The sequence below is a fragment of the Oncorhynchus masou genome, chromosome 15 (assembly GCF_036934945.1).
Source record: "Oncorhynchus masou masou isolate Uvic2021 chromosome 15, UVic_Omas_1.1, whole genome shotgun sequence".
Lineage (NCBI taxonomy): Eukaryota > Metazoa > Chordata > Actinopteri > Salmoniformes > Salmonidae > Oncorhynchus > Oncorhynchus masou.
In genome coordinates, this window is record NC_088226.1 from 70,956,516 (window position 1) to 70,980,488 (window position 23,973).

At 44.3% G+C, this 23,973-nt stretch overlaps 1 protein-coding gene across 1 annotated transcript in view; it reads right to left on the reverse strand.

The window, feature by feature from the left end:
• eps8l2 (EPS8 signaling adaptor L2) overlaps window positions 1–23,973 on the reverse strand; it is a 110,264-nt gene that overhangs the window by 5,933 nt on the left and 80,358 nt on the right. The window contains exons 5-19 of the mRNA XM_064990327.1: window positions 21,853–22,014; window positions 18,165–18,314; window positions 17,466–17,545; window positions 17,191–17,303; window positions 15,993–16,069; window positions 12,232–12,358; window positions 11,105–11,193; window positions 10,362–10,436; window positions 8,416–8,564; window positions 6,207–6,375; window positions 5,888–5,922; window positions 5,593–5,701; window positions 3,433–3,564; window positions 2,884–2,965; window positions 1,336–1,522 (exon numbers count right to left, since the gene is read on the reverse strand). Coding sequence (XP_064846399.1) covers window positions 1,336–1,522; window positions 2,884–2,965; window positions 3,433–3,564; window positions 5,593–5,701; window positions 5,888–5,922; window positions 6,207–6,375; window positions 8,416–8,564; window positions 10,362–10,436; window positions 11,105–11,193; window positions 12,232–12,358; window positions 15,993–16,069; window positions 17,191–17,303; window positions 17,466–17,545; window positions 18,165–18,314; window positions 21,853–22,014 — 1,736 coding nt within the window. The remainder of the gene's footprint in view (window positions 1–1,335; window positions 1,523–2,883; window positions 2,966–3,432; window positions 3,565–5,592; window positions 5,702–5,887; window positions 5,923–6,206; window positions 6,376–8,415; window positions 8,565–10,361; window positions 10,437–11,104; window positions 11,194–12,231; window positions 12,359–15,992; window positions 16,070–17,190; window positions 17,304–17,465; window positions 17,546–18,164; window positions 18,315–21,852; window positions 22,015–23,973) is intronic.

Below are 23,973 nucleotides of genomic sequence, written 5' to 3' on the forward strand. Positions count from 1 at the left end.
ACTGTCCTGTAGGGAACAGAGACTACCTTACCCATAATGCTCTACAGCCAGACACGGCACTGTCCTGTAGGGAACAGAGACTACCTTACCCATAATGCTCCATACCCTGACATGGGTATAACCTGATTACTAATAGTACACTTATATACAGTATCTACAGTATTTTATTTTATTTTTTTATCTCACTGAAGACCATATAGCATGATAACACCATATAGCATGATAACACCATGAGGGAACTGATGACCAGGTCATATAGCATAATAACACCATGAGGTAACTGGTGACCAGGTCATGATAACACCATGAGGTAACTGATGACCAGGTCATATAGCATAATAACACCATGAGGTAACTGGTGACCAGGTCATGATAACACCATGAGGTAACTGATGACCAGGTCATATAGCATAATAACACCATGAGGTAACTGGTGACCAGGTCATGATAACACCATGAGGTAACTGGTGACCAGGTCATGATAACACCATGAGGTAACGGATGACCAGGTCATGATAACACCATGAGGTAACTGATGACCAGGTCATGATAACACCATGAGGTAACTGATGACCAGGTCATGATAACACCATGAGGTAACGTGATGACCAGGTCATGATGATAACACCATGAGGTAACTGATGACCAGGTCATGATAACACCATGAGGTAACTGATGACCAGGTCATGATAACACCATGAGGTAACTGATGACCAGGTCATATAGCATGATAACACCATGAGGTAACTGGTGACCAGGTCATATAGCATGATAACACCATGAGGCAACTGATGACCAGGTCATGATAACACCATGAGGTAACTGATGACCAGGTCATGATAACACCATGAGGTAACTGATGACCAGGTCATGATAACACCATGAGGTAACTGATGACCAGGTCATGATAACACCATGAGGTAACTGATGACCAGGTCATGATTACACCATGAGGTAACTGATGACCAGGTCATGATAACACCATGAGGTAACTGATGACCAGGTCATGATAACACCATGAGGTAACTGATGACCAGGTCATGATAACACCATGAGGTAACTGATGACCAGGTCATGATAACACCATGAGGTAACTGATGACCAGGTCATGATAACACCATGAGGTAACTGATGACCAGGTCATGATAACACCATGAGGTAACTGATGACCAGGTCATGATAACACCATGAGGTAACTGATGACCAGGTCATATAGCATGATAACACCATGAGGTAACTGATGACCAGGTCATGATAACACCATGAGGTAACTAATGACCAGGTCATGATAACACCATGAGCTAACGGATGACGTGTGTGTGTGTGGTGTCTCACGGTTTAGAGAATCCCTTGGCGTTGAGCCAGGCGGTAACCTGCGGGGGGGTGGAATTGAAAGTGAGGAGCGTGGAACTGCTGCTTGCAGGGCGCTCCACTCTGAAGTTACGGGCTGGAGGCTGGGACTTATTACTGGTGATCCTCTTCAACAACTCATCATTCACCTCATCCATCTGGTGTGTCCGAGCTGGGGGAAGGGAGGACGGAGAGGAGGGCGGGGGGGAGAAAGTGAAACAGAGAGAGACAGAGAGAGAGACAGAGAGAGAGACAGAGAGAGAGACAGAGAGAGAGACAGAGAGAGAGACAGAGAGAGACAGAGAGAGACAGAGAGAGAGAGACAGAGAGAGAGACAGAGAGAGAGACAGAGAGAGAGAGACGGAGACAGAGAGAGACAGAGAGAGACAGACAGACAGAGAGAAAGGGAGAGAGAGAGAGACAGAGACAGAGGTAACAATGTGAGGAGGGAGAGACAGACACAGAGAGACAGAGAGAGAGAGAGAGAGAGAGAGAGAGAGAGAGAGAGAGAGAGACAGGGATAGGGAAAGTTACTGTTTAGGAGGCATTCCTAATCATCTATAAGGGCTGATGTCTTCTTAGCTAAGATGAGGAAACTTGAGGAAACTTTGAAGCAAAGATAACTGCTTATCTTAGCTATCTGAGCTATCTAGAATGTTCAGTAGGAAATTCAACCTGACACCAGTATCATAGACAGAAATTAGTTGGTGGGTAGGCCTACAGAAATCTGGGTGGGCCCCCCCAACAAAATATTATTGGGGGGGGGAAGAGAAACATGTGCAGTTGTATATAGCTAATCTCTTGCTATTGTACACATTTTGTCATGAAGCTGAGAAAACGTTTATCTTGTTTGCTAAGTGAAAAACTGAAGTAGGCAATGACATGGTACATATCGCCATAGAAACACAGACATACAGCATGCCTCAATGACATGGTACATATCGCCATAGAAACACAGAGACATACAGCATGCCTCAATGGCATGGTACATATCGCCATAGAAACACAGAGACATACAGCATGCCTCAATGACATGGTACATATCGCCATAGAAACACAGAGACATACAGGATGCCTCAATGCAGTCGTATTCCTGGCTTATTGTGGGTGTGGTTTTCAGTTACTTATTTTTGGCAACCCATCCCGTGAGAGTGAATGTCAAACCTAGTCTACTGTTTGCAAGTCATGAGAGACAGAGAGAGACAGAGAGAGAGACAGAGAACACAGAGGAACTGAGACAGAGACAGATAGAGAGAGAGAGAGAGAGAGAGAGAGAGAGAGAGAGAGAGAGAGAGAGAGAGAGACAGAGACAGAGAGAGAGACAGAGAGAGAGAGACAGAGAGAGAGAGAGAGAGAGAGAGAGAGAGAGAGAGAGAGAGAGAGAGAGAGAGAGAGAGAGAGAGAGACCAGAGACAGAGACAGAGACAGAGACAGAGACAGAGGGATTAATTCTATCTTATGGTGTTGGCATTCTCAGGTAAAAATATAAATAATGTCCACCCAGCCAAGCCTACGCGGCTGTAAGAGACTCACAGTCTTTGGAGCGGCTCTTGTCAAAGCTCTCCCCTCTACCGAGAGAGCTGGAGGGAGAGGTTGGGCTGTAGGGCTGGCCAGCCTGGCGGTCCACGTTCACACACACACACGTTCACACACAGGAGACAGAGTGGAAGACATGTGGAAGGATGTATGAATGAATTGAATTGGATTTATACAGTGCTTTTACAGATGCTGACTAAGACACTATGTGGAAGGATGTTGTCAGGGGAAACAGGTTTAACATTCCAATTTTAAAATAGCTTACAGGATGTACTACTTTATAATTGGTTGGGCTGGTACAGTATGGAGGAGGGGTTGGTAGCATGATGGTGTGTGTGTGTGTACAGAATTAAAGCTCTGCACACTGAATTTATGAGTATAAAACATCATGTTTGTATTTGTATGTTGTGGTATGTGTTTGTGTGTATGTGTGCGTGTTTGAGTGTATGGTGTGCGTGCATACATGTGTGTTTGTGTGTGTGGTGTGTGTTTGTTTGTGTGTATGTGTGCGTGCATACATATGTGTGTGTGTGTGTATAATGTTACCTGGCTGTAGAGGGGTTCAGCCATGCCATGAGGTTCCTCCAGTGTGACCACTTCCAGGACGTTGGAGGGGACGTATCCTGATTGGCCACTCCTGTTCCTCACTTTCCACCACTGTTTATCGTCCTCTATCACCTGCAAGGCCACAATAACATAATATAATAATATAATAATAATAATAATAAAAAAATAAAAAAAATTATAATAAAATAATAAAAATATAATAATAATATAATAAAATAATAATAATATAATAAAATAATAATAATATAATAACAAAATAATAATATAATAAAATAATAATATAATAATTATAATAAAATAATAATAATAATAATAATTATAATATAATAATAATAAAATAATAATAATATAATAAAATTATGATAATATAATAATAATAAAATAATAATAAAATAATAATAAAATAATAATTATAATATAATAATAAAATAATAATAATATAATAATAAAATAATAATAATTATAATATAATAATAATAATATAATAATAATAATACAATAATTATAATATAATAATAATATAATAATAATAATAATAAAATAATAATAATATAATAAAATAATGATAATATAATAATATAATAATAATAAAATCATAATAATATAATAAAATAATGATAATATAATAATAATAATAATAATATAATAAAATAATAATGATAATAATAATAATAATATAATAAAATAATGATAATATAATAATATAATAATAATAATAATATAATAATAATAAAATAATAATTATAATATAATAATAATATAATAATAATAATAAAATAATAATAATATAATAAAATAATGATAATATAATAATAAAATAATAAAATAATAAAAATAATAATGATAATAATACAATAATAATAATAATTGTATTTATATCTCAACACTACAAGGGCGACGCAGGCGAAGTTTAGTCTGTAGTGCTGAAGGTTATTTATCTTTAAATGCAGCAGGAAATCTTTCTTAAACTAATTACTTATATGTATTCAATTTGTATAACAATTCTGTGATCAATTTGACTAAATGGTTTAGGTTAAGATTTCTGAAATATTTTCAGCATTATTTTCACGATAGCTCACATTGTTCTTATGCACATCTGCATACATCTCCAATTGACTCAAATTATGTCAATTAGCCTATCAGATGCTTCTAAAGCCATGACATCATTTCCTGGAATTTTCCAAGCTGTTTAAACAATTGTTGGAAAAATGACTTGTGTCATGCACAAAGTAGATGTCCTAACTGACTTGCCAAAACTATAGTTTGTTAACAAGAAATGTGTGGAGTGATTGAAAAACAAGTTTTAATGACTCCAAACTAAGTGGATGTAAACTTCCGACTTCAACTGTAGATGTGGTACCTCTACCACCTCCTCCTGCAGTACTGACAGTATTATAATATAGATGACGTACCTCTACCACCTCCTCCAGCAGTACTGACAGTATTATAATATAGATGACGTACCTCTACCACCTCCTCCAGCAGTACTGACAGTATTATAATATAGATGTGGTACCTCTACCACCTCCTCCTGCAGTACTGACAGTATTATAATATAGATGTGGTACCTCTACCACCTCCTCCTGCAGTACTGACAGTATTATAATATAGATGTGTACCTCTACCACCTCCTCCTGCAGTACTGACAGTATTATAATATAGATGTGGTACCTCTACCACCTCCTCCTGCAGTACTGACAGTATTATAATATAGATGACGTACCTCTACCACCTCCTCCTGCAGTACTGACAGTATTATAATATAGATGACGTACCTCTACCACCTCCTCCTGCAGTACTGACAGTATTATAATATAGATGTGGTACCTCTACCACCTCCTCCTGCAGTACTGACAGTATTATAATATAGATGTGGTACCTCTACCACCTCCTCCTGCAGTACTGACAGTATTATAATATAGATGTGGTACCTCTACCACCTCCTCCTGCAGTACTGACAGTATTATAATATAGATGTGGTACCTCTACCACCTCCTCCTGCAGTACTGACAGTATTATAATATAGATGTCGTGCCTCTACCACCTCCTCCTGCAGTACTGACAGTATTATAATATAGATGTGGTACCTCTACCACCTCCTCCTGCAGTACTGACAGTATTATAATATAGATGTCGTACCTCTACCACCTCCTCCTGCAGTACTGACAGTTCGTTGGCGTTGCGGGCCACAAAGTGGTAGCAGATCTTAGCATATTTACGGGACGAGGACGCCAGACCATTGTAGGACCTGAGACAGGAGACAAATGTCACAGAGTCACAAACAACAAACAGTCTTAACATGTGTACAGATTACAATGCAGCTCAAGAAACAACAAAGTTAAATAAAATTAAATAAAAAGAAGTAACAACAATGAGAAAAGTAGCAGTGTGTTGTAATGTAGAATCACATTAACTAGAAATATCATAAACTGACCCATTTGATGAGCTTGAAGACTGGGTTCCGAAAAACTGAAAATGAGAGGATTTTATTATCATTGTAAAGTGATGATATGGACTGGTACTGTGTGTGTCTGACTATCCTAACACCCTGTGCTCAAAGTATTCAAACCTGTTTAATAAAACATCATTTGCAAACCAAGAAGAGCTTATGAGCGAGAAGAAATGTCACTGAAGAAATGTAAACAAACAAATGAAGAACTAACAGTGGGAGGTCTACTATAAGGACTGAAACGGACAGCAGTCCAAAAATTACTGCAGCTATTTTCCTACTGATCAATCTCACTCCCTCTCACCTCTTCTGACTTGTGTGGGGACATGGGGTGGGACATGAAGGACATGGGAGGTTCCCCTGATCCCTCTGTCTCCCATGGGGAGGTCCTGAACAGCTCAGCTGGGGGCTCCCACCCGTTCCTGAACTTAGGGAAGTAGGTAGAGGCACACTGGTCCCGTGGCCAGTCCGCTCTGGGGTAAACACAGAGACAACCAGGGTTGTAGTAGAGGGTAAACACAGAGACAACCAGGGTTGTAGTAGAGGGTAAACACAGAGACAACCAGGGTTGTAGTAGAGGGTAAACACAGAGACAACCAGGGTTGTAGTAGAGGGTAAACACAGAGACAACCAGGGTTGTAGTAGAGGGTAAACAGAGACAACCAGGGTTGTAGTAGAGGGTAAACACAGAGACAACCAGGGTTGTAGTAGAGGGTAAACACAGAGACAACCAGGGTTGTAGAGGGTAAACAGAGACAACCAGGTTTGAGGTAGAGGGTAAAACCAGGGTTGTACAGAAACAACCAGGGTTGTAGTAGAGGGTAAACACAGAGACAACCAGGGTTGTAGTAGAGGGTAAACACAGAGACAACCAGGGTTGTAGTAGAGGGTAAACAGAGACAGACCAGGGTTGTAGTAGAGGGTAAACACAGAGACAACCAGGGTTGTAGTAGAGGGTTGTAGTAAACACAGAGACAACCAGGGTTGTAGTAGAGGGTAAACACAGAGACAACCAGGGTTGTAGTAGAGGGTAAACAGAGACAACCAGGGTTGTAGTAGAGGGTAAACACAGAGACAACCAGGGTTGTAGTAGAGGGTAAACACAGAGACAACCAGGGTTGTAGTAGAGGGTAAACACAGAGACAACCAGGGTTGTAGTAGAGGGTAAACAGAGACAACCTGGGTTGTAGTAGAGGGTAAACACAGAAACAACCAGGGTTGTAGTAGAGGGTAAACACAGAGACAACCAGGGTTGTAGTAGAGGGTAAACAGAGACAACCTGGGTTGTAGTAGAGGGTAAACACAGAGACAACCAGGGTTGTAGTAGAGGGTAAACACAGAGACAACCAGGGTTGTAGTAGAGGGTAAACAGAGACAACCTGGGTTGTAGTAGAGGGTAAACACCAGTTTACCACATCATTTATTTCACCCCGACCGACAATCAGAGTTTATCACTACACCACTGGACATATGAAAAGCCCTATAAGACATTATAAAGGCTCATACAAGCTTATAACAACGTATACATTCTGATAAATTGCAGGCTTAAAGAGCAGGTTTCAGATAACATGTTATCAATGGGATTATAGCATAACAAATCACTCTCATCTATAAATGTAGAGGTTATTACTGACCTTAAATTCTGATTTCAGATGGACACATCTGATGTTTACCAACAGGGATACGGGCTGTCGGAGTTAACCTTGTATCATATTGACCTTTTATTCAGATTTTTGCAGTATCTATGCACACTCACACACACATACACTCACAGGGCCACACACACTTACAGGGCCACACACACTCACAGGGCCCTACACACTCACAGGGCCACACACACACTCACAGGGCCACACACACACTCACAGGGCCACACACACACTCACAGGGCCACACACACACTCACAGGGCCACACACACACTCACAGGGCCACACGCACACTCACAGGGCCACACGCACACTCACAGGGCCACACACACACTCACAGGGCCACACACACACTCACAGGGCCACACACACTCACACACTCACAGGGCCACACACACTCACAGGGCCACACACACTCACAGGGCCACACACACTCACAGGGCCACACACACACTCACAGGGATCTACACACTCACACTCACACTCACAGGGCCACACACACTCACACTCACAGGGCCCTACACACTCACTCACTCACAGGGCCCTACACACTCACAGGGCCCTACACACTCACAGGGCCCTACACACTCACAGGGCCCTACACACTCACAGGGCCCTACACACTCACAGGGCCCTACACACTCACTCACACTCATTCCACCATCTGTTCACTCACACATAATATGCACATCCATTTATACTGACTCTACACACACCCACTCACATACAAGCTGCTGCTACCCTGTTTTTCGTATAGTCTAGTTACCTTACCCCTATACGTATCTACCTCTATCAGCAACCACACACACACACACACACACACACACACACACACACACACACACACACACACACACACCAGTACCTAGGTCTTGTCCACCCATCTCCCAGCAGTTCAAAGATGGTCATTTCTTTAGGCGACAGATGACCTCTCAGGAAGTCTACTGCATCTCTGGATAAGTGAGGGGAGACCACAGAGCGGGGCAGCTCTACACTACCACAGGACTGGAGCACCTAGAGGTCAAAGGTTAGAGGTCACACATCTACCTGTACAGGCTACAGACAGGTAGACAGGTGAGGAGAGACCACAGAGCGGGGCAGCTCTACACTACCACAGGACTGGAGCACCTAGAGGTCAAAGGTTAGAGGTCACACATCTACCTGTACAGGCTACAGACAGGTGAGGAGAGACCACAGAGCGGGGCAGCTCTACACTACCACAGGACTGGAGCACAAACACCCTCATCTATAACCACCCTTAACCCTTCAAGCCTTAACCCTTCAACCTGAGGTGGAAGCACATCTGCTACAATTTCACCATCAGGAGGTATTGTGGTTACACCAATCCAATCCTCTCATCTGTCATAGGACCGTATCCAGGGTCGTATCCAGGGCCGTATCCAGGGCCGTATCCAGGGCCGTTTCCAGGACAGTAACCAGGACAGTAACCAGGACAGTAACCAGGGCCGTATCCAGGGCCGTATCCAGGACCGTATCCAGGACAGTAACCAGGACCGTATCCAGGACCGTATCCAGGACAGTAACCAGGGCCGTATCTAGGGCCGTATCCAGGGCCGTATCCTGGGCCGTATCCTGGGCCGTATCCTGGGCCGTATCCAGGGCCGCATCCAGGGCCGTATCCAGGGCCGCATCCAGGACAGTAACCAGGACCGTATCCAGGACCGTATCCAGGACAGTAACCAGGACCGTATCCAGGACCGTATCCAGGACAGTAACCAGGGCCGTATCTAGGGCTGTATCCAGGGCCGTATCCAGGGCCGTATCCAGGGCCGTATCCAGGGCCGTATCCAGGGCCGTATCCAGGGCCGCATCCAGGGCCGCATCCAGGGCCGCATCCAGGGCCGCATCCAGGACAGTAACCAGGACCGTATCCAGGACAGTAACCAGGGCCGTATCCAGGACCGTATCCAGGACCGTATCCAGGACAGTAACCAGGACCGTATCCAGGACAGTAACCAGGGCCGTATCTAGGGCCGTATCCAGGGCCGTATCCTGGGCCGTATCCAGGGCCGTATCCAGGGCCGTATCCAGGGCCGTATCCAGGGCCGCATCCAGGGCCGCATCCAGGGCCGCATCCAGGGCCGCATCCAGGGCCGCATCCAGGGCCGCATCCAGGGCCGCATCCAGGGCCGCATCCAGGGCCGCATCCAGGGCCGTATCCAGGGCCGTATCCAGGGCCGCATCCAGGGCCGCATCCAGGGCCGCATCCAGGGCCGCATCCAGGGCCGCATCCAGGGCTGCATCCAGGGCCGCATCCAGGGCCGCATCCAGGGCCGTATCCAGGACAGCGTTGTTGGATGAATGAGAGAGGAAGGGTAAATCTGTCCTACACTATGCTTATTAATCATTATGAAGCTGAGTTAAACCACACTATTCTGGTCTGGTTAGTATCATTCCAGGGTTGGGAGGGTGTGTGTGTTACACTGGTCTGGTTAGTGCAATGGAAGGATTGTGTGTGTGTGTGTGACTCTGGTCTGGTTAGTGCAATGGAAGGATTGTGTGTGTGTGTATGCATTGCCCTGGTCTGGTTACTGCCATGGAAGGATTGTGTGTGTGTGTGTGTGTGTGTGTTACTCTGGTCTGGTTACTGCCATGGAAGGATTGTGTGTGTGTGTGTGTGTGTGTGTGTGTGTGTGTGTGTTACTCTGGTCTGGTTACTGCCATGGAAGGATTGTGTGTGTGTGTGTGTGTGTGTGTGTGTGTGTGTGTGTGTGTGTGTGTGTGTGTGTGTGTGTGTGTGTGTGTGTGTGTGTGTGTGTGTGTGTGTGTGTGTGTCAGTCACGTTCTTACCAGGTCCAGGGGCCCGAAGAGGAAGTGCACCAGTTCAGAAGCGCTGGGGTTCTGGATGTGTTTCTTCAGTTTGGCCTGCAGGGGGCAGAGTGACACACATACTGTAGACACAGTTGACCACAGCTCTGTAGGCTACCATTTTGGAACTTTGCCGATGTCATCAATAGAGCCGATGGGATTACTGTTTTTTTCTACAATATATATGTCTATCAGAACATTCTGAACATTCCACAACGTTGTGTCCTTCTAAATGGGCCCCTGGTAGAGTACCGAGGTGTCCCTGGTAGAGTACCGAGGTGCCCCTGGTAGAGTACCGAGGGGCCCCTGGTAGAGTACCGAGGTGCCCCTGGTAGAGTACCGAGGTGCCCCTGGTAGAGTACCGAGGTGCCCCTGGTAGAGTACCGAGGGGCCCCTGGTAGAGTACCGAGGGGCCCCTGGTAGAGTACCGAGGTGCCCCTGGTAGAGTACCGAGGTGCCCCTGGTAGAGTACCGAGGTGCCCCTGGTAGAGTACCGAGGTGCCCCTGGTAGAGTACCGAGGTGCCCCTGGTAGAGTACCGAGGTGCCCCTGGTAGTGTACCGAGGTGCCCCTGGTAGAGTACCGAGGTGCCCCTGGTAGAGTACCGAGGTGCCCCTGGTAGAGTACCGAGGTGCCCCTGGTAGAGTACCGAGGTGCCCCTGGTAGAGTACCGAGGTGCCCCTGGTAGAGTACCGAGGTGCAGTGTATAGGGGGAACTCAACTCACCAGTAGGTTGAAAGCCAGCTTAAGTTTCTGTAGGCTATCAATGAACTCTGCCTCAGAGGGGGGCCTAGCTCTCAGGGTCAGCATTCCCTCTGTCAACAAGCACACAGACAAAGAGAGAGGTTCATTTTACTTTAACTATTTGTACATCGTTACAACACTGTATACAGACACAATATGACATTGGAAATATCTTTATCACTTTGGAACTTTTGAGTGTAATGTTTACCGTTCATTTTTTATTGTTTATTTAGCTTTTGTTTATTATCTATTTCACTTGCTTTGTCATTTTAAACATACATTTCCCATCCCAATAAAGCCCTTAGTTGAACTGAGAGAAAGACCGAGAGAGAGCGAGAGAGACAGAGACAGACAGACAGAGAGAGCGACAGACAGACAGACAGAGAGAGCGACAGACAGACAGACAGAGAGAGCGACAGACAGACAGACAGAGAGAGCGACAGACAGACAGAGAGAGCGACAGACAGACAGGAGAGAGCGACAGACAGACAGGAGAGAGAGCGACAGACAGACAGACAGAGAATGCGACAGACAGACAGACAGAGAGAGCGACAGACAGACAGACAGAGAGAGCGACAGACAGACTGACAGACAGACAGGGCGGCAGACAGAGAGCGGCAGACAGACAGAGCGGCAGACAGACAGAGCGACAGACAGACAGAGCGACAGACAGACAGAGCGACAGACAGACAGAGCGACAGACAGACAGAGCGACAGACAGACAGAGCGACAGACAGAGAGAGCGACAGACAGAGAGAGACAGAGAGACAGACAGACAGACAGACAGAGAGACAGCGAGAGAGACAGACAGACAGACCATCTGTATGGATATAAGGGTATGGGATCTGGCTGTATGGACCTCTCTTTGTGCACGGTGGCATTGTCATGTTGTAACAGGAAAGGACCTTCCGCAGAATGTGGCCAAAAAAGCACAGAACCATCTAGAATGTCATTGTAACAGACGAATCCACTCATACATACTGTTGTGTGTGTGTGTGTATATATATATATATATAAGAAGATATATATAAGCAGATTCAAGAGAACATAGAAAGTACCAGTGGACAATATGTGTCATAATTGTCACGTGACCAGAAGAAGAGACAGACCTGCTGGGCCTTTCTTCTTCATCTTCTTACTCTTGTTGCGCTGGTTGAGCTGAGAGAACGCCTCCGCAGCCTTCTGCAGCCGAGCCACAAAGAACTCTATGTCATCCAGGGAACAGTTCAGGATTTGCTGTCAGGGAAACACAGAGAGAGAGAGAGAGAGAGACAGAGAGAGAGACAGAGAGAGAGACAGAGAGAGACAGAGAGAGAGAGAAATAGGGACGAGAGGGATGAGAGACAGAGAAATAGGGACGAGAGGGATGAGACAGAGAGAGAGATGAGACAGAGAGAGAGAGAGATGAGACAGAGAGAGAGAGAGAGATGAGAGACAGAGAGAGAGAGAGAGAGAGATGAGAGACAGAGAGACAGAGAGAGAGACAGAGAGAGGAGAGAAAGACAAAAGTGGAACGGGTTGGTGTTCCATATGTTATCGCAGGCACAGAGAAATGCTTATGTTGCTAGTTCCAACAGTGCATTAAATATCTATAGCAATACAATAACAATACACACAACCTAAAAGTAAAAAAAAACAAGAATACAGTACAAACATATGAAGTGGACAGTAGTAGTTATATAGGATGAACCCGGACTAGAATACAGTATATTGCAACCCTGTTGATGTGGATTGGGATGTGCTCTCTCTGCTGTCTGCTGTTGTCCACGATCAACATCTTAGTTTTGTTGACGTTGTGCGGAGAGGTTATTTTCCTTGGAACCAAGGATCTAACCTCCTCCTCGTTGTGGGCTGTTTTGTCCTTGTCGGGGTAATCAGGCCAGTGTTGTGTCGTCAATAAACTTTAATTGGATTCAGTTGGAGACGTGTGTGTGTGTGTGTGTGGCCACGCAGGGTGAACAGGGAGTACAGGATGGGGCTGAGCACGCACCCTTGTGGGGCCACCGGTGTTGATGATCAGTGTACCTTTCACCTTCACCAACCTTGGGGGCGGCCCGTCAGGAAGTTCAGGACCCAGGTGCACAGGGCACGGTTCAGACGCAGGGCCCTTAGTGATGAGCCTGGAGGGTAATATATGGTGTTGAAGGCTGAGCTGTATGATGACGATGAACAGCATTCTTACATAGGTATTCCTCTTGTCCAGATGGGGAAGGGCAGTGTGGAGGGCGATGGCAATTGCGTTGTCCGTGGATCTGTTGTGGTGGTATACAAATTGAAGTGGGTCTAGTGTGTCAGGTAAGATAGAGGTTATATGATCCTTAACTAGCCTCTCAAAGCACTTCACGATGACAGAAGTGAGGTGCTACGGGGCGATAGTCAGTTAGTTGTTACATTAGCTTTCTTGGCTACAGGAACAATGGTGGACATCTTGAAGCATGTAGGGACAGCAGACTGGGATAGGGAGAGATTGAATATATCCGTAAACAGCCAGCCGGTCTGCGTGGGCCCATGTCGGCGGCTCAATGTAAACAATTGCATGTGTGTGTGGTTAGGGTTAGGCATTAGGGTTAGCAGTGTGGTTAAGGTTAGGCATTAGGGTTAGCAGTGTGGTTAGGGTTAGGCATTAGGGTTAGCAGTGTGGTTAAGGTTAGGCATTAGGGTTAGCAGTGTGGTTAAAGTTAGGCATTAGGGTTAGCAGTGTGGTTAAAGTTAGTCATTAGGGTTAGCAGTGTGGTTAAGGTTAGGCATTAGGGTTAGCAGTATGGTTAAGGTTAGGCATTAGGCATTAGGCATTAGGGTTAGCAGTGTGGTTAAGGTTAGGCATTAGGATTAGCAGTGTGGTTAAGGTTAGGCATTAGGGTTAGCAGTGTGGTTAAGGTTAGGCATTAGGGTTAGCAGTGTGGTTAAGGTTAGGGTTAAGGTTAGCAGTGTGGTTAAGGTTAAGGCATTAGGGTTAGCAGTGTGGTTAAGGTTAGTTTATGACTTTGTGGCTGTGCTCGCTAGTGACCTCCAAGGCAAGATTCTTGACAATAAATGCCAACCTCGTGTCTGAGCCGTTGAAAATGCGACTCCACTTTGTCCCTGTACTGTCGATTTTGCCTCTTTGATTGCCTTATGGGGGTCATAGCTGGTCTGTTTGTACACGTCCATGTTCCCACCATGCCGTGGTTAAATGTGGTGGTTTGCTTTTCCATGTTTTTCCACAGATTTTGGTTTGGATACATTTTAATCATCACAGTAGGAACAACATCCTCTATACACTTCCTGATGAACTCAGTCAACGAGTCAGCGTATATGTTGATACTACTCCCAGAGGCGAACCCGAACATTTCCCAGTCCGCGTGATCAAAACAGTCTTTAAGTGTGGATTTCCGATGTGTCACGCCGACGTTTTTACAGTCCTTACCATGGGTTGCTTCTTGCTTAAGTTTCTGCCTATAGGTGGGGAGTAGCAGGATGGAGGTGTGGTCTGATCTCCCAACGGGAGGATGGGGGAGGGACTTGTTGCTGTCACTGAAGGGAGAGTAACAATGGTCAAGAATGTTCTCCTTGCGTGTTGCACAAGTAGCGTTTTCCTCAGATTTCCTTTATTAACTTTCCCAGCCAGAATGAAAATGCGGTCTCAGAATATGCGCTTTCAGTGTAGTTCCTTGGGAGCCGTCGTGGTGTCGGCTTTGGGAGGAATATACACGACACTGAAAATAAATGAATCAAATTATCTGCGGGAGGTAATGCGGTCAGCAAATTATCTGCGGGAGGTAATGCGGTCAGCAAATTATCTGGGGGAGGTAATGCGGTCAACAGATTTTCTGGGGGAGGTAATGCAGTCAGCAAATGATCTGCGGGAGGTAATGCGGTCAGCAAATTATCTGCGGGAGGTAATGCGGTCAGCATTTGATGGTGAATTATTCCAGATCGGGAGACAAAAAATGTCTCGAGTTCCTGCCACAATCATGAGACATACATCCATATTGGGTTTGTCCTGGAGAACCCCGCTGGCTATATGGACGGGGACAATATATCCGGTGAGAGCCATGATTCCTTGAAACAGAGTATGTTACAGTCCCCTGACGTCTCTCTGGAAGGTGATCCTCGCCCTGAGCTCACCTACTCAGTCCAGGGACTGAGCGTTAATGTGTAATAAAGTCAGAAGCGGTGGATGGTTTGCTCGCCTCCTGAGTCTGACTAGGACCCCACTTCTCTGGCGACTTTGATTGATTTTTTATTTCACCTTTATTTAACCAGATAAGCTAGTTGAGAACAAGTTCTCATTTACAACTGCGATCTGGCCAAGATAAAGCAAAGCAGTGCGACACAAAACAACAACACAGAGTTACACATAAACAAACATACAGTCAATAACACAATAGAAAAAAAAGTCTATATACCGTGTGTGCAAATGGCGTGTGGAGGTAAGGCAATAAATAGACCATAGTAGCGGAGTAATTACAATTTAGCAGATTAACACTGGAGTGATAGATGAGCAGATGATGATGTGCAAGTAGTGATACTGTTGGTGTAGCACCAGGGATGAATGGGTCATCAGAGTGTCTAAACAAAGGATCCAAGTCAGGGAAAATAATGTAAGAAATAACAAAAATTTAAAAAGCAAAAAAAACTGCGAAGTTGGATAGGAGCTAGAAACAGGGCGGCCATCTTGTTTTCCATCTTGTTTTCCATCTTGTTTTAAATCTTGTTTTCCATCTTGTTTTCCATCTTGTTTTAAATCTTGTTTTCCATCTTGTTTTCCATCTTGTTTTAAATCTTGTAAAGCGCTTTTAGCATCATGAAAAAGCATTTTAAATCCAATCAATTAATAGTATTAATTATAGTACTATATTAGTATTTCATAAGTAAGAGTGTAACGCACCACGTCCTTCTCAATGCGCTGGGCCAGCTTCTCATGGGACTCTGGGTCCTGCTGGGCCGAACCTCGCCTCTCCACATCTGAAATAATCATAACAGTTATTGTTGTTGACGTTGTTGTGTGTGTGTGTGTGTGTGTGTGTGTGTGTGTGTGAGAGTATCAGTGTGTATGTATCAGCGTGTGTGTGTTTGAGAGTATCAGTGTGTGTGTGTCAGCGTGTGTGTGTGTGTGTGTGTGTGTGTGTGTGTGTGTGTGTGTGATATGACCATACTGATATGACCATACTGATATGACCATACACCCTTCACCAAATGTGAATACATTCAAGGTCCCAGAAACCACTGGGTTGGGCCAGAGACAGTGTGTGTGTGTGTGTGTGTGTGTGTGTGTGTGTGTGTGTGTGTGTGTGTGTGTGTGTGTGTGTGTGTGTGTGTGTGTGTGTATCAGTGTGTGTGTGTGTACCAGTGTGTGTGTGTGTACCAGTGTGTGTGTGTGTGTACCAGTGTGTGTGTGTGTGTACCAGTGTGTGTGTGTGTGTACCAGTGTGTGTGTATGAGTGTGTATCACTGTGTGTATCAGTGTGTTTATCACTGTGTGTATCAGTGTGTATCAGTGTGTGTGTGTGTGTGTGTGTGTATCAGTGTGTGTGTGTGTATCAGTGTGTGTGTGTGTATCAGTGTGTGTGTGTGTGTGTGTGTGTGTGTATCAGTGTGTGTGTGTGTGTGTGTGTGTGTGTGTGTGTGTGTGTGTGTGTGTGCGCGCGTGTGTATCAGTGTGTGTGTGTGTATCAGTGTGTGTGTGTGTGTATCAGTGTGTGTGTGTGTATCAGTGTGTGTGTGTATCAGTGTGTGTATGTATGTGTATATCAGTGTGAGTATCAGTGTGTGTATATTAGTGTGTGTGTGTGTGTGTATCAGTGTGTGTGTGTGCGCGTGCGTGTGTATCAGTGTGCGTGTGTGTGTGCGCGCGCGTGTGTATCAGTGCGTGTGTGTGCGCGCGCGCGCGTGTGTATCAGTGTGTGTGTGTGTGTGTTTTGCGTATCCGTGTGTGTGTGTGTATCCGTGTGTGTATCCGTGTGTGTATCAGTGTGTGTGTGTGTGTACCAGTGTGTGTACCAGTGTGTGTACCACTGTGTGTATCACTGTGTGTGTGTGTGTGTGTGTGTGTGTGTGTGTGTGTGTATCAGTGTGTCTACTCTTACCCTGCATGTTCATGGCAGCCACACGGCCCTTGACTGAAGGGGCCGAGCCCTTGGGGGCCGAGGAGGGGGGGATGATGGACTCTCTGTGGTGCTTCATCTTCTCCTGGTTCACCCTGAGAGGAGGAGAGGAGTTAAGGGGAGCTGGGCACCCCCATTATAAATCAGGGCCCCTCCATAAGAATGGAAATATCCCTATACTATACGCCCCACCCCCCACACACACAACATGTTTTTAAAAGAGACGTCAGGCCTCTTTAAGAGGTAAGGGTTCTTACTTCAAGGTCTGTGGTCGTATCTTCTTCCCATGTTTGCTGTCCCCAAGAGCGCTGTCGATGTCTGCATGGACCATCTCTGCCTGTAGGGGACAGAGACAAAAGACTAGAGATTATTATTATTATATTATATATTATTATTATATTATATATTATTATTATTACTATATTATTATTATATATTATATATTATTATATATTATATATTATTATATTATATATTATTATTATATTATATATTGTTATTATATTATTATTACATATATTATTATTTATATTATTATATATGATAAATATTTATATTATATATTATTATATATATTATTATTATATATTATTATTATTATTATTATTATTTATATTATTATATATTATTATTATTTATTATATATTATTATATTATTATTATTATATTATATATTATTATTATTATTATATTATTATTATATATTTAACTTTATTATATTATATATTATTATTATTATATATTACTATTATTATTATATATTATTATTATTAGATTATTAAAAATTGTCTTGGAGAAGGAAGACTTGGAGGATGTATTATTGTTGGACATATTAATTATCTGTTAATAAATATAAAACAGCCACACTTTAGCTCTGTTTTCTTTAGACTTCAATGGAGACTTTTGCTTCCCAGCCTGGATAATGTTTGTACTGCATAGAGATAACGGTGACCCACCTCCACCTCGTCGCAGTGGAAGAAGTGTATGTCGGGTCTGTGCTGTTCAGTGTCTTGACACACCAGCAGAAGGACGGATGGATACCTGGTCTGATTCAACACTGTCTGGCAGTGGTGGATCGTAGGCAGGGGGAAGTTCTCCAACTCTTCCTGTGAGGGTGGCGAGGAGGGAGGGAGAAGGAGGTGGAGGGAGAAGGAGGTGGAGGGAGAAGGAGAGAGAGGGAGGAAGGAGGTGGAGGGAGAAGGAGGTGGAGGGAGAAGGAGAGAGTGAGTGAGGAAGGAGGTGGAGGGAGAAGGAGGTGGAGGGAGAAGGAGAAGGAGGGAGAAGGAGGTGGAGGGAGAAGGAGGTGGAGGGAGAAGGAGGTGGAGGGAGAAGGAGGTGGAGGGAGAAGGAGGTGGAGGGAGAAGGAGAGAGAGAGGGAGGAAGGAGGTGGAGGGAGAAGGAGGTGGAGGGAGAAGGAGGTGGAGGGAGAAGGAGAGAGTGAGTGAGGAAGGAGGTGGAGGGGGAAGGAGGTGGAGGGAGAAGGAGAGAGAGAGGGAGAAGGAGAGAGAGAGGGAGAGAGAGGGAGAGAGTGAGGAAGGGAAGGTGAGAGAGAGAGAGAGAGAGAGAGAGAGAGAGAGAGAGAGAGAGAGAGAGAGAGAGAGAGAGAGAGAGAGAGAAAATGAGTGAGGAAGGGAAGGAGAGAGAGAGAGAGAGAATGAGTGAGGAAGGGAATGAGAGAGAGAGAGAGAGAGAGAGAGAGAAGGGAGGGAGGGAGAATGAGAAAGGTTATTCCATATCAAATGTGTCATCAGTTATCTCACCATAAAGGTCTAAAGGTCGACAGATCTGTGGCTCAGAAAAGACATGTCCACATAACAGAGGACTGTGATGTTTGTGACATCAAATAACGAGAAACACTGTAGACAAGGACTGGCATAACTACAGCACTACGTAGGACATTATCACAACTACAGCACTACGTAGGACATTATCACAACTACAGCACTACGTAGGACATTATCACAACTACAGCACTACGTAGGACATTATCACAAGTACAGCACTATGTAGGACATTATCACAAGTACAGCACTGCGTATGACATTATCACAAGTACAGCACTGCGTATGACATTATCACAAGTACAGCACTCAGTAGGACATTATCACAACTACAGCACTACGTAGGACAGTATCACAACTACAGCACTCCGTAGGACATTATCACAACTACAGCACTACGTAGGACATTATCACAACTACAGCACTACGTAGGACAGTATCACAACTACAGCACTACGTAGGACAGTATCACAACTACAGCACTACGTAGGACATTATCACAACTACAGCACTATGTAGGACATTATCACAACTACAGCACTACGTAGGACAGTATCACAACTACAGCACTACGTAGGACATTATCACAACTACAGCACTACGTAGGACATTATCACAACTACAGCACTATGTAGGACATTATCACAACTACAGCACTATGTAGGACATTATCACAAGTACAGCACTCCGTAGGACATTATCTTCAAGTCAGAGCTCTAGAAAGAGGCCAGAGTACCGAGTTGGATGACCGTTCAAAGCGTATTTTCCCAGTCAGAACTCGTTTCCCTCCGAGTTCCCAGTTTTCCTGAACTCACTGAAGTATGAGATTTCCCAGGTCCAAGTTTCCTGTTGTTTTGAATGGGGCAGAAGTCATGCTAGATTGACAGCATGGCCAATGTATTCAACCTTATCTGGCCCGTGGTGTTGCATGTGCATGTTTATCATGTTAAGCGTGGAAAAAGAGACCCTTAAAACACAGACGTGGAACACGCACCCTCTCCACCAAATAGCAGGCAGAAGCAAAACAGGGATTTAATTTGCAACGCTTGCAGTTAGCCACTGATTCCTTCCAAACCACTCATTGTTGAATTGCCGATTTCCAACTTGTTGTGTAATGTCTATGTCCAATGGCAGATGAGAACCGATACGTTTTATCTATAATCTCTGTTTATATGACAAGGTTTGAAAAGCATTTGCCAGTAGATTGACGACGTGATTCATGATGACTGGTAGCTAAGATTATGAAAGTATGATGTTGACATGATCAGTCCAATCAAAGCTACCTGTAGATATCACATGATGTGACATCATTTTATCTGTGGCCAATGACCTTGAGCCTTCTTGGATGGGCACTTCTCATGTAACGCTATGGCAACACCCAAGCGGGCTTGAACTGCCTAGCTCTCCCTGTAGATTCTGAGGTGACGCAGTGTCCCCCATGAGTGACAGAACACTGAGCCAATCACGGCGTAACTAGAGAACATGACCAACCCCTGCTCTCTGTATTTTCGGCTGGTTTCTCCACCACCACAGAAAGCACTGAGCTGAGGCGCCTGCACTCTGGAGCTGCCTTACTTTTATCTATAATATCCCTTCGTATGACAAGGATTGAAAATAATTTACTCAAGAAAACAAAACCGATACGATGTTTGCATGTGACTTTATCTTGTATGTTTGTAGGTGACTTTAACTCAATATTATATTTAGCCCAGAAAGGCAGGTCACCACTGAATATACTATACATATATAACTACATAGGTCAGGATAAAAACTAATAGCACAGGTCTGGTTGGTATTAAAATCAGTGCCTTTTAACATTTTTTTTATTTAACCAGGTCAGTTAAGAACAATTTCTTATTTATAATAGCGGCCTACCAAAAGGCCTCCTGCGGGGACGAGGGCCTGGGATTAAAATATAGGACACAACACACATCACAACAAGAGAGACAACACAACACTACATAGGAGACCTAAGACGACAACATAGCAAGTCAGCAACACATGACAACACAGAATGGTCGCAACACAACAACAACATGGCAGCAACACAACATGACAACAACATGGTAGCAACACAACATGACAACAACATGGTAGCAACACAACATGACAACAACATGGTAGCAACGCAACATGACAACAACATGGTAGCAACGCAACATGACAACAACATGGCAGCAACGCAACATGGCAACAACATGGTAGCAACGCAACATGACAACAACATGGTAGCAACGCAACATGACAACAACATGGTAGCAACGCAACATGACAACAACATGGTAGCAACACAACATGGTACAAACATTATTGGGCACAAGACAACAGCACAAAGGTCAAGAAGGTAAAGACAACAATACATCACACAAAGCAGCCACAACTGTCAGTAAGAGTCCATGATTGAGTCTTTGAATGAAGAGATGGAGATAAAACTGTCCAGTTTGAGTGTTTGTTGCAGGTCGTTCCAGTCGCTAGCTGCAGCGAACTGAAAAGAGGAGCGACCCAGGGATGTGTGTGCTTTGGGGACGTTAACAGAATGTGACTGGCAGAACGGGTGTTGTATGTGGAGGATGAGGGCTGCAGTAGATATCTCAGATAGTGGAGGGGGAGTGAGGCCGAAGTTGAGCGTTTGTTGCAGCTCGTTCCAGTCGCTGTGTAGCTGGAATGGAACGTACAATGTTCTTTACCTACAGGATATGTTGTTGCCCAGCAACTGTTTTCCTACGTTAGGAATGTGCATATCCCTCACGCTTGCTTCACAGTCTTACCCGTGTGTGTGTGTGTGTGTGTGTGTGTGTGTGTGTGTGTGTGTGTGTGTGTGTGTGTGTGTGTGTGTGTGTGTGTGTGTGTGTGTAAGGCTTACCTGTGTATCAACATCCAGTAGCCGTACAGCCTTGTCGCTGACCTGAAGCAGCATCTCCTGGGTCCAGATCTTCTCTTTGGAGTCCAGCAGCACCAGTTTCTTAATGGCATCGTCCACTGTAGCAATGGACTCTGTCTTGTCCATCATGAAGGTGGACAGGTGCTGTGTGTGGGGGGAAGAGGGTTAGATAACAAACAGGAAGAAGACTGGCATTGTCCATCATGAAGGTGGACAGGTGCTGTGTGTGGGGGGGGGGGGAGAGGGTTAGATAACAAACAGGAAGAAGACTGGCCTTGTCCATCATGAAGGTGGACAGGTGCTGTGTGTGGGGGGGGTAGATAAACACATTCATAGCTCAGAGCCTAATGAATTTAATTAAATTGACTGATTTCCATATATGAACTGACACTCAGTAAAATCTTTGAAAATGTTGCATGTTGATTTAGATTTTTGCTCAGTATATATGTGAGTATACATATATCAGTATATACACACACACACACACACACACACACACACACACACACACACACACACACACACACACACACACATATATATATATACAGTTGACACACACAAACACACACACAAATAAAAATTCACACACACACAGAATAATAGTGGTGAGAATTATTTATTTCACATTTCACACACACACACACACACACACACACACACACACAGTTGAAGTCGGAAGTTTTTAGTCTTTTTATGGCGGTTTTGGAGCAGTGGCTTCTTCCTTGCTGAGCGGCCTTTCAGGTTATGTCAATATAGGACTCGTTTAACTGTGGATATAGATACTTTTATACCTGTTTCCTCCAGCATCTTCACAGGGTCCTTTGCTGTTGTTCTGGGATTGATTTGCACTTTTTGCACCAAAGTACGTTCATCTCTAGGAGACAGAGCGCATCTCCTTCCTGAGCGGTATGACGACTGCTTGGTCCCATGGTGTTTATACTTGCGTACTATTGTTTGGACAGATGAACGTGGTACCTTCAGGCATTTGGAAATTGCTCCCAAGGATGAACCAAAACCTGATTTATTTTTCTGAGGTCTTGGCTGATTTCTTTTGATTTTCCCAGGACGTTAAGCAAAGAGGCACAGAGTTTGAAGGTAGACCTTGAATTACATCCACAGGTACACCTCCAATTGACTCAAATGATATCAATTATCCTATCAGAAGCTTCTAAAGCCTTGACATCATTTTCTGGAATTTTCCAAGCTGTTTAAAGGCACAGTCAACTCAGTGTATGTAAACTTCTGACCCACTGGAATGGTGAAACAGTGAATTATACGTGAAATAATCTGTAAACTATTGTTGGAAAAATGACTTGTGTCATGCACAAAGTAGATGTCCTAACTGACTTGCCAAAACTACAGTTTGTTAACAATAAATTTGTGGAGTGGTTGAAAAATGAGTTTTAATGACTCCAACCTAAGTGGATGTAAACATCCGACTTCAACAGTATTATATATATATATATATATATAGAGAGAGAGAGAGAGAAAGAAAGAGAGACCTGGGCCCTGACAGTAAATAATGGTGTTCCCCAAAAAAAGTCCAGTTTCCATAGTTAACACAAATACTAATTCCATCTAGACACCGTTGCCCTGGAAACTATAGAACTATGACAACTAACTATACCTACCTCGACCTAACCAACAGGTAACATCCACAAAGCTGTGAGTGATCTAAGAGACGAGGCTAGAAGGGCCTCGACATCCCAATTGAGATCTGGCTAAAAATACTCCAAATCAGTTATAGAACTCGTTGGTTGTGAGGTTTGGCCTCCGTTCACCAACCCAGAATTCACAAAGTGGGACAAACACCCAATTGAGACTTTGTATGCAGAATTCTGCAAAAAAACTATACAACTCAAACCCCCCAAACAATGCAAGCAGACCAGAAATAAGACTATACCCACTAGTTATCAAAATCCAGAAGAGAGCTGTTAAATTCTACAACCACCTAAAAGAAGAAATAGCCGCACATTTCACCCAAGAGAGAGCTGGTTCTGGGGCTCTGTTCACAAACAAAATTAGGCCCAATCAAATTATGAGAAAAAAAAAAGATAACTATTTGTCACACTGGAAAGAATCAACGAAAAAACAGACTCT